Here is an 11,486-nt window from a genome sequence, read left to right as displayed (position 1 = left end):
GCAAAATTATTATTATTAATATTATCCATATTTAAAACGGTACCTTTTTTTCGGAATCTTTGATGAATAGAAAGATCCAAAGATACCAATTTATCTGAAATAGAAAGCTTTGTAACATTTATGCATCCGAATTCAAAACATTGCATTCAAAAGCTTGGAGTCAGTCTCTATATATTCTATTTTGATTATAAGTAATGAATTAATAAATTTTATTTACCAAGGATGATTTAAATTTATCAAACACGATGATAAAGACATTTATAATGTTGCAAAAGATTTCTATTTCAGAAAATGCTGTTCTTCTGAACTTTGTATTCATCAAAGAAACCTGAAAAAATCCTACTCGGCTGTTTTCAACATTGATAATAATCTTCATGTTTCTTGAACAGTAAATCATCATATTATTCTGATTTCTGAAGATCATGTGACACTGAAGACTGGAGGAATGATGCTGGAAATACAGCGGAGCATCACAGAAATACATTACACTTTAACACAGATTCACACTGAACACAGTTGAATTGAATAGTAAAAATATGTAAATGTTTTGTTTATGTTTTTGCTGTAGTTTGGGATGAATAAATGCAGGCTTGGTGAGCAGAAGAGACTTCTTTATCAAATCTTACTGTTCTAAAACCGTTCACAGTTAGTTACACAGACAGACAGACAGTCGAATAACGATGATCAGATGTGATGGAAACCTGTTTGATCCTCGCTCTCTTCTTTGACTCGGATCGACTCCAGATCCGTCAGCTCCACCTTCACAAACTCCATCTTCGACAAACCTCGGGCTTTTGCTGTTCGTCTGGAATCGAGAAGATGATTTCATCAGGAAAATCACTCTGAGATCACATCAATGATCGCGTCTTTTACCTCAGATCTATGAGCTGTCAATAACAGCCAACATTCATTTCACATCAGTAACGGCACACGCTTTCAGTTGTGTTTTTATGTTTTTAGAGTAAAAAGCGTAGAGAAAACTGAACGTTTACAGTTGTTTTACACAGCTAAAATGATGAAAAACACAGACCTTTATCCAGTTGACACAGGAGAAGACGGGCGCAGTGCTGATGACGTCACGCGCAACCGCCGTTCAGAGAACCAGAATAAAAGTCCCAAGATATACAAATAAAACAATAAAAATAAGGTCCTTTCTTCTTCTTCTTGGCGTGTTCAGTATCACATTCTTACATACTGATCGAGTTCTCTTCACAGTCAGTGTGGTTTACAAAAATGAATTATAAACCGTATTATTAGCATGAATGTTGTACATTGTAAAAATAAAAAAAAATCTAGAAGAATCTATAATCTAGGATTAAAAAAAAAACAAACAAAAAAAAAAACATTATGTTTGTATGGCAAGATTCTGCACTGTAGTAATCCAGTAATCCAGGAACCAAACATTAGATTAGCTCAAAATAAAATAACACCGATGAGTGCATTTGCAGAGAAACAAGTCAATTGTCTCATGCTTTGTCTTTGATAGAATTAATAAAACAATCAGCCTTATTTGGTAAGTGTCACTGTTGATAAAGGTCACTTATGGAGCAAACTTTGTGCCAATATTCATGAAACAAAATCAGTGTTTTGCAAATAAACACATTCTGCTTTGCAAAGAAAAACTCACCGTTCAAACAAATGCAAAGTGATTTGCAAATACAAAACTCTGTTTGAAAGAACATGCAGAGGTATGGACAATATGGACAGGTATGTTAATATGGTGTGTTACAATTCTGAGACTCTTTTGGCCTTTTATGAGGAAACTTGGCTTGATTTTCTCATAAATGCAATTGAGCAACTTTCTTTTCCAAAAACAACAAACAGCAGTTGGTGCTGTTGGTCAGTTTACGCTAGTCTCCCGAGACTCGAAACACCTCATTACTTCTCCAGGGAATACTGCAGACCAATATGAGTGGGGGACAGCTGAAACTGTCTTACTATTTATTTGTTTTCACAAAGCATCTCTATACTACAATGTCAGTGAAAATCTCATAAAGTTGTTAACATTATGACTTAGTTAAAAAAAAAAACAGTAGAGACTTAATGGCTAAACACTTAACTAGGCACTCTTTCCTTATAAAACCTGATCCATTCTCCATACCTCTTATCCTCTGTTGGATCGCCAGATATAGAATATATAGGCCACATATGTTGATACAATTATTCAACATTCAAAACAATGCTGGGGTATAACAATATCTTGTATCACACTGTAATACTCAAGTGGGGTTTTGTATTCCAGAATCAGAATGAGCTTTATTGCCAGGTATGTTCACACATACGAGGAATTTGTTTTCGTGATAGAAGCTCCGCAGTACAACATAATGACAGTGACAGAACATAAAACACAATAAAATACTAAAAATACAAATAAGTAGGTAAGGGATGACAATATACAAATTGACAATTGTAGGCAGGTATATTACAATAGGCAGTTATGTATGTACATGTATATATGTGCAGAATTTAAGTGTACACTAAGTATGTGTGTTAGATAAATAGTGTATGTGTATATAAATATAAAGTGTAGTGTGTTCGCCGTTATTATCAGCTGTTCATAAGATGGATTGCCTGAGGGAAGAAACTGGTCCTGTGTCTGGTCGTTCTGGTGCTCAGTGCTCTGTAGCGTCGACCAGATGGACACAGTTCAAAGAGGGAGTGTGCTGGATGTGAGGGGTCCAGAGTGATTTTGACAGCCCTTTTTCTCACTCTGGATAAGTACAGTTCTTGAATAGAAGGGAGGGTTGTACCAATGATTCGCTCAGCAGTCCGGACTACCCTCTGTAGTCTTCTGAGGTCAGATTTAGAAGCTGAGCTGAACCAGACAGTTACTGAAGTGGAGAGGATGGATTCAATGATGGTGGAGTAGAACTGTTTCAGCAGCTCCTGTGACAGGTTAAACTTCCTCAGCTGGCGAAGGAAGTACAACCTCTGCTGGGCCTTTTTCACAATGGAGTCAATGTGAATGTCCCACTTCAGGTCCTGAGAGATAGTGGTGCCCAGGAACCTGAATGACTCCACTGCGGTCACAGTGTTGTTCATGATGGTGAGTGGGGGGAGAGCAGGGGGGTTTCTCCTGAAGTCCACGATCATCTCCACTGTTTTGAGCGTGTTAAGCTCCAGGTTGTTGAGAGTGCACCAGACAGCCAGCTCTTTTACCTCCTGTCTGTAAGCAGACTCGTCACCGTCCTGAATGAGGCCAATGAGTGTGGTGTCGTCTGCAAACTTCAGGAGCTTGACAGAGGGGTCCTTAGATGTGCAATCATTAGTGTACAGGGAGAAGAGCAGTGGGGAGAGAACGCAGCCCTGGGGAGCTCCGGTGCTGATTGTACGGGTGCTAGATGTGTATTTTCCCAACCTCACTAGCTGCTGCCTGTCTGTCAGGAAGCTGTTGATCCACTGACAGATGGAGGTGGGCACGGAGAGCTGATTTAGTTTGGGCAGGAGGAGGTTTGGGATGATCGGTTTGAAGAGCCGAGCTGAAGTCCACAAACAGGATCCTCACATAAGTCCCCGGTCTGTCTAGGTGTTGCAGAACATAATGCAGTCCAATGTTTACTGCATCGTCCACAGACCTGTTTGCTCTGTAGGCAAACTGAAGAGGATCCAGCAAGGGTCCAGTGATGTCCTTCAGGTGGGCCAGCACCAGTTTCTCAAATGACTTCATTTGCAAATCACTTTGCATTTGTTTGAATGTTGAGTTTTTCTTTGCAAAGCAGCTTGTGTTTATTTGCAAAAGGCTGTATTTGTTCATTCATGCAGTCCAGTTGTCTATCTGTGAATGAAGGTGTTCCCAGACCTGCGTGTGTATCCCACTGTGTGCTGACTGTGTTGTTGTGTATTTGGTTTGCAATGTGTTTCCCTGACTGGCAGTATCAAACATGTATGGAAAAGTTAGTCAGGATGTGACTTTCACATGAATGTCCAGACTAGTCTAAAATCTTCTAAATTATTCTTTCATCTTTTCTTCAAATGTCTCCTTCCTGACTTTCGGGGCCTGTACAACAGTGTTTCTGCCGACACCTCATCATGGTCTGATCTATAGTCTGTATGTAAATGTCTCTTACCTTCTGAGCAGGAAGGTGTCTATCTTTTAGTGGTGGAAGATAAAACAGCGTCATGTGTGGGGGTTGTACTTTGTTTTAGGTTGAAAGACACATGTTTATCTGATCTATGGGCTAAATGCTTATGGCTTAGACAAAAAAATCAAAGCATTTGAGAAGACCATTACTCTTCATAGACATAATGGTTTTAAACTATACTGTAATTAAACTACTATCACCATACACCCAGTTCAGAACCTAAACCTACCTCACAGGAAAATATGGGCAATTTCTGAAATTCATTAAACAACATTACAGATGTAAAGTACAAATATACATTTCACTTAAAGCATCTCAGTAAAATAATTACACTCACAAATTTTAAACGTATAAAAGGTTAAACACATTGTGTGTCACTTAATTAAGACATACTGTTTATTGCCTTCAAATTAAACTGGTTTTATTCCGTCATTTTTCGAATAACCTCATGAACAGAATTGTTTTTAGCCAAATGTTTTTCTCATATGAACTGAAAACTCTTTGGATGTGTTTATGATAGACAATTTTTTACTTCAGAAAACTTTTTAAATGTATGACTGAACTTTTATCATTTGACAGATCTACGTTTAAAATTATTTATCCGAGGTGTTAAACACCTTTTTTCATATACCCCTAGATTTTGGCTTATTGTCAATGTTTTAGATGGTCATTCAGTTTGTTGTTAGTTGGTTGGGCTGTGTAAGTTTGTATATGAAGTCTCCTCTTTGTGAGCTGTCATCATAATAGGAATAAATGAAAATTAAGAAATTTAGTAACAGTCTTTCTCTTTGAGATATTTCTTTTAGTGCAACTTCACAAAGTCCGATCACATGAAGGATCAACACAAAATAAAGTCTTGCTGTTTTACATGAACATGTTCAATGTGTGCATGTGCTAAACATCTTTGTTTCTCAACTTCAGTCATATTAGTTAGATGTAATGCAAACACATTTGAGAACTATGATGTTCCACACTTGGCCAAAGAGAGTTTTATCTTTGAACACATAAGAGAAAGCCTCTCTCCTTCTCTGATGTGAATGTGTGATTTGAGATAACTATCTTCCACCACTAAAAGGTAGACGCCCTGGCACCTTCCTGCTCAGAAGATAAGAGACATTTACATACAGACTATAGATCAGACCATGATGAGGTGTCGGCAGAAACACTGTTGTACAGGCCCCGAAAATCAGGAAGGAGACATTTGATGAAAATATCAAAGAATATTTTAGAATATTTTAGACTAGTCTGGACATTCATGTGAAAGTCACATCCTGACTAACTTTTCCATACATGTTTGATACTGCCAGTCAGGGAAACACATTGCAAACCAAATACACAACAACACAGTCAGCACACAGTGGGATACACACGCAGGTCTGGGAACACCTTCATTCACAGATAGACAACTGGACTGCATGGATCCCACTTTAGCTCATGTAAGCTCTCTTAGAACTTTCTTGTTTTATTTCTTAAACTTATTTACTGCTTCTTCATATGAATCATGAGTGGAAAATGTGCTGCAACTCTTAAGGTTTAAAAAGAACATGTCCAGACATAACACTTTTTTCAGAAGCCTGGATGGATTAGATAGTTGCTGCCTCAGATAATTGTTCACCGTTTTGATCTGTTGAGCAACCTGAGCAACCACTGATCGCAAATGGCCACTGCCATAAAACATCAAGGAACGAGAGTTCAGAGGTTTTCAATTCGACACCTGGGTTCATAAACATCAAGGAAACAGGAAGTCAGATGTGTCAATCTGACACCTGGGATCATACGGTGATTTTCTCAGATATGTGTCAATGCAAATCTTTTTGAAAATGTTGTAGTGTATACAAAAAACGTTCAGTATATTGACTGCATCATTGTCATGTAAACGTAGCCTAACACCGTGCCCTAACAGTTTACGGCACTGACTCGTGCAAAATCCATTTTTAAAAATACAGTTGTCAACATATTCAAACACTATTTTTACAATGGAGGCTATGTTCCCCTCACCAAATGAAATAACTTAAAATACAGTAGCTTTAATTATTTCAAATGCAGTAGGTTTACTCTCTGCTATTATACACTACCGCCCTTGTAAATTACTGTAAATGTAGGCATATATGTTCCTTTAAATCTTTGTTTACACCAACTGTGCAACACTCTTCTTTGTTATGTTTTGTTGTATGTTACCAGTTTTGACTGCAGTTGTTTGAAGTATATGGGGTATATATTGAATGCCACCAAATTGGAAAACTGGTTTCATTGCATCCACTGGTCAGAGAAAGTGTTAACAGCAGTATAAACTGATGCTATGGACATTTAAGGCAATCAGCTAACATACTTTAGTTATATTTTTTATCATATCAAGAAAAGAACTGAATACAACACTCATCCCAAAGTGATAAATGTTTATTTATTTTATTATTGTAATGTATCACGAGTATAGCAACAGAGATTATGATGCCGCATTTCTTTCTCCAAAGTGGGAAAGTAAATTTCAGTTAAAGAAATGAAACAAAAGAGCCAAGTAAAAAGAAATGAAAGATCATATTTAGTGAACTAACAGAAATTTGCTATATGCTTGAATCAAAGCAACTGCTACTTGAATACACATATTTCCATGTCACAATCTGTGTTTACACTTCAGTCTGCAATGAAGCCATTAGCACGTTTCTGGCATCTTCTGCTATGTCATTCAGAGCTCTCTTCAGCATTGTTGAGACTGTCATATAGGACATTCCTCCTGCCACCAGACTGCCAAGAAGAGGTACGAGACTCACAGCATACTCAACTGTGTTTTCAGCCACAACCAGAGATGCAGCACCTGCTAAGGATAATATTGAAGCTGGATTTATCCCACCACTCAGTGGCGATTTCATAAGACTTTTGAATTCCTCAATGGTCTTTCCAGATCTTTCACAGAGCTTCTGCAGGGAAGGATTATCCAGACCAAAGACTGTGTAGTATGTTTCTATCTCCCTGGTTACAATAGCTAAATCCACAGCAACTGAAAGACCAGGAACAGGGACTGTAGCCACCAAAGCAGAGAGTAAGGCAACTTTTCCAATGTTTTCCTCTAGAGCTTTCTTCTTTTTCTCATTGATCTCTAGTGTGATATTCGGCAAAGCCAACATCAGCACACGTCTCTTATGCTGTGGAAGCTCTTGCTCCATTCTCTCCTGCAGCAGGTTTAAATCATAGTTGCCGAGCTCAAAGTTAGAGATCAGGAACACAATAGGATCCTCTATACCGATCTTTCTCAGACCTAGACAAAAACAGGATATGGCAACATTAAAAAAGTAATTAAGTATTTTATAACAAACTATTATATATTTTATTATAATTACTGTATCTAATAAAAAAATTGTCTGTGAATTGAAAAACCAACCATTTTCACAGTACTTTCGAATAGTATCCAGTGTCTTTTTCTGGTCAAAACTCTTCTTCCTCTTCTCAGCTTCAATGCTTGAGTCAATCTTGGAACGAACAAAATAAAAGGTTTTCTCCATTTTCATGATCTCTTTGGCCAGCTGAGTGTGGCATTCTCTGAACCGATCTGAACCAATGATGATGAAAAAATCATAGCGTTCAAACTCAACCAGTTTAAGGTACTCATCGGCTTTGAAGTTTGGTGTTCCAATGCCAGGAAGATCCCACACTTTCACATTTTTGTATTTTGGGTGAAGATAAGCTTCAGGCTCCATAGTGGTTTCTACAGGGCCAGTTTGAGCAGAGCCGTCTTCTTCATCCCCTAAACCCCTGAATGCATTGACAAACGTGGACTTTCCAGAACCAGACTCCCCCGTCACACCAACGTTAAGTTCTACATGATACGGTTTTTCAAGGAATTCCTTGATCGTGTTTACCGCAGTTGGGAGATCCTGAGTAGATATGGATTCTTTAATATCTTCCAGGTCCTTCTGAGTTATCATATAGAAATCATCCATCATAGCTTTTTTAGAAAAAATAAATACAAAACCATGTCAATTTCAACAGGGTTATAAAAAAGAAAATCTTGAAAATACGTATACACATATAGCATCCATTTAGGTGTATATGGAGAAATTTGAGGTGAATAAAACCCTCTTGGGAAGGCAGAGGTCTGCCAGGGAAACACGGGCTCCAAGGCTAAACCATGGACTATACAAATATGAGTACTGCTTAAGTATCAATACAGAACCTAGCCTTCCACGGTTCTCACCGATTCATCTTGAAGGCCTGGCGCTGGATGTTCCACCGCGTCCAGCTGCCTAGGGTGATGGAGGATCTCAACAGGGTCTACAGTACGGACAATCTGGAGCATTTTAAGCAAGCCGACACTAACCGGGGCCTCTCAGTGCCACTACCCGTTTGAGGTGAGAACACTGGAGGATACCGGCTCTACACGAAGGCTATAGAACCTAGCGAACGTGTTAAGGGGCGCCCAGTGAGGTACCACGAGCCAGGACACTCTGCTTAGAGTCGGCACTCCCCTTCTGCCAGCCTTTGTAACAGACAAAGAGCTGGTCTGAGGTCCTGAAGCTTTGTGTCTGGTCTACGTAGCATCACAATGCTCGGACAGGACAGATCAAAGCCAGGGCTGGGTCTGCCTCCTCCAGGGGCTGCACTTGCAAGTCCACTACTTGGTCTTTGAAGGATGCTGTGGGAACCTTAGCACATAGCCAGGCTGGGGCCTCGGGATTACCTGGGAGTCAGACGGCCAAAACTGTAGGCACGAATTGTTGACCGAAAATGCGTGCAGGTCCCCTACCCTCTTGATGGAGGCCAGCACAAGCTGGAGCAGAGTTTTCAATGAAAGAAAATTGAACTCAACTGAATTCAAAGGCTCGAATGGGCCCTTCTGTAGTGATTTTAGTACTGGAGTCAGGTCACCTAGAACCTCCGGGTCCCGTCCAGGGACCAGATATGGAGTTTCCAAAGGACTGGATGAGGGGGCCAAACGTTGCCCCGTCTCTGAGTCAGTAGATCCTTCTTCAGAGGAATGGACCAAGGTGGGGCTGTTGCGAGGAGCACCTCATGATTCTGCTGGAGCAGTCTCATATGTAACAGGCCAAGCGGTGTAAGTGCTGCTGAGTTCACCATATGCCCCAGGAGCCGCTGAAAAAGTTTCAATGGGACTGCTGTCCTGCCCTTGAACGTATTCAAGCAGGCTAGCACTGACCATGCACATTCCTCTATGAGGCACGCTGTCTGTTTGATTGAATCCAACTCCATACCGAGAAAAGAGATCCTCTGTGTCAGGGAGAGTTTGCTCTTTTCCCAGATGACCTAAAGGACCAACAGGCTAAAGTGGGAGGGAACAAGAGCCGCCTCCACGACTTTCATGAAGCTGTATGGGTACGGGACATGGTGGAGATTTCCACTCAAGCCCTACCCTCTCGGCAGCCCGGGAAAACATAGCTGTCATCTCCGGATCATCCAGATGACCATCACCCATTGCCACGTAACGACCGCACCCAGAAATGCACGGGTGAAATGGCATCCTTATAAGGACAATCCGTCGTCTTTACAAAGACGCACTCGTGCAGCTCTTTTAGAGAAATTACCGCTTTAGGAAATTATCTTTTAATGCTGAGGCGCACAGGGGAATTGGCTGCTTGCAAGACGACAGGGGGTAGTGCAGCCTGAATTGCACATCCCACTTGATATCCCAATTTGTCGGTCACCGACGTGATGTCGAGAGTGACTGACTGTAAGGGATCTATAGGATAAGCCTACACTACATGTCAGAAGTCCCTTTCTCTGGCCAATTTTATCTAAGACTTAATGTCCTGGGCTGCCTTTCCCAAAAGCATCATAAGGCTAAATTGATCGTAACTCCATTGGTTTCAATGGGTCTACAATGTACTTAAGCTTGCGATGCTTTTGGTAAATCAGCACAGATCCTTTCCAAAACATTCCCACCTAACCATGCTAAGGGAAAATTGCTGTTTACTCTGAATGCTAAAGCCTGATTTGTTAATGTGACAACATACAGTGAGTGGCATGACATACAGCCTAGTATGGTGACCCATTCTCAGAAATCATGCTCTGCATTTAACCCATCCAAAGTGCACACACACTGCAGTGAACACACACATCGTTGAAGACACACCCGGAGCAGTGGGTTTGTTCATGTAGCTGCATTAACAAATTACATTTCAGCCAGGCACAATTGGTGGAGCCGACTGCTAGCATGCATGGCAACTGCATGGGTGATCAACAAGGCCATGTTTAACTTGGTTATGTTTGAGCACCACCTTTGGCTAAATATTAAGGAGATCAAGGATGTGTCTACCTCATAGGGTCATTCAGTCTTGCCGTAGAAGGGTTCGCACAGCACATGACTGCAGCACAGAAGTCGTGGCAGCCCATGCGCCACTTCCTGCCCAAGCATTCCAGTTCATCAGCTGGTTCATGTTTCCAGAATGCTCCATCTTCCCAGCAAGACAGGTTGGTCATACATAAGGGAATGCTCTGGTTACTAACTTAACCTTGGTTCCCTTAGATAACGGGAATAAGCATAGCCTGCAGTGCTATTAAGTTGATAAGTCGAGTCGATGACTGTAGCTACAATTATCTGTCGCAAAAGATTCTGATGAAGTGACATTCGGCACAAACTTCTATAGGCAGCTGGCTCCGTCTGATTTTGCAGGCTGAAATGTCATTGGTTCATGCAGCTACAGAAATGTGAACAAATCAGGCTTCAGTATTCTGAGTAAACAGAAGTTTCTCCAAAATGCTCGTTCCAGTTATTTCAGGGGACTGAGGCTGCTTCAGAAACCAAACAAATGGACCAACAACTAAACAGTATTTTATAATGTAGGTTATTTTGGAGATCTCAGCATTTTTCCCAGTAGAGACTATCTAGATGTGATTCTTTCATACTCAATACTTTCCAACGAACATATAAATCATAAAATTATTTCAATAAGTTTTCAAGTTTTATAAAATAATTTGTGCTTCTACAAAGCAAACATGTAGACCTCAATCCGAAATGTACGTCTTAAATTAAATGAATTGGTATGATCTGAAAACTGACTCTGACACGTTTCAATCTCACCTTTATGTTTCAGAGCACCAGACCCAGGAAAAATTATTAGACAGAGAAGACAAGTTCTGTTGCTCCCTTCACAGATGTGAAATTCACTGCTGTTCAAAGAAAAGTACATTCAATCAGTGCAGTTTAATTCAATGCATTTTAATGTTAGAAAAAGCTTCTAGAAAGCATTTCGCATTACAACATTCAAGAAGACTTTATATAAAGAAATTTACATTAAACATGAGGTAGCAAAACACAAAAATGAGGATATCCCAGATAGACCTCATTTTACAATTATATTCAGGTCAAGAGTTTTCAAAAGTTCTTTAAACATTTACAAGATCAGTGAATCAGTAAAAATACATTGCAAAGGAGCCGATTAGCCTGAATACATT

General features: G+C 40.1%; 2 protein-coding genes across 3 annotated transcripts in view; both read right to left on the bottom strand.

Annotated features, from left to right (window-relative positions):
* Window positions 1–1,092, bottom strand: part of LOC113046188 (gastrula zinc finger protein XlCGF49.1) — a 2,355-nt gene extending 1,263 nt beyond the window's left edge. For both annotated transcript variants that reach the window (XM_026207127.1, XM_026207126.1), the window contains exons 1-2: window positions 1,031–1,092; window positions 702–805 (exon numbers count right to left, since the gene is read on the bottom strand). In XM_026207127.1, the coding sequence (XP_026062912.1) occupies window positions 702–774 (73 nt within the window). In that variant the 5' untranslated portion in view covers window positions 775–805; window positions 1,031–1,092. The remainder of the gene's footprint in view (window positions 1–701; window positions 806–1,030) is intronic.
* Window positions 1,093–6,474: 5,382 nt separating this feature from the next.
* Window positions 6,475–8,362, bottom strand: LOC113046175 (interferon-inducible GTPase 5-like). The gene is made up of 2 exons (XM_026207099.1): window positions 7,459–8,362; window positions 6,475–7,335 (listed from the first exon to the last, which is right to left on the bottom strand). The coding sequence occupies exons 1-2, from the start codon at window positions 8,018–8,020 to the stop codon at window positions 6,707–6,709; spliced, it is 1,191 nt and encodes a 396-aa protein (XP_026062884.1). The 5' UTR covers window positions 8,021–8,362; the 3' UTR covers window positions 6,475–6,706.
* Window positions 8,363–11,486: the final 3,124 nt, after the last annotated feature.

The sequence above is a fragment of the Carassius auratus genome, chromosome 27, assembly GCF_003368295.1.
Source record: "Carassius auratus strain Wakin chromosome 27, ASM336829v1, whole genome shotgun sequence".
In the NCBI taxonomy this organism is placed as follows: Eukaryota; Metazoa; Chordata; class Actinopteri; order Cypriniformes; family Cyprinidae; genus Carassius; species Carassius auratus.
Note: the sequence above shows the minus strand (reverse complement) of the source record. Positions and strands in the feature narration are given on the sequence as shown.

Excerpts from the sequence above, each read along its gene's own strand:
- LOC113046175 (XM_026207099.1), bottom strand. The coding sequence starts at position 8,020 with ATGATGGATGATTTCTATATGATAACTCAGAAGGACCTGGAAGATATT. Across the intron at positions 7,336-7,458 it reads TCGAAAGTACTGTGAAAATG|GTCTGAGAAAGATCGGTATA; the intron begins GTTGGTTTTTCA and ends GTTTTTGTCTAG.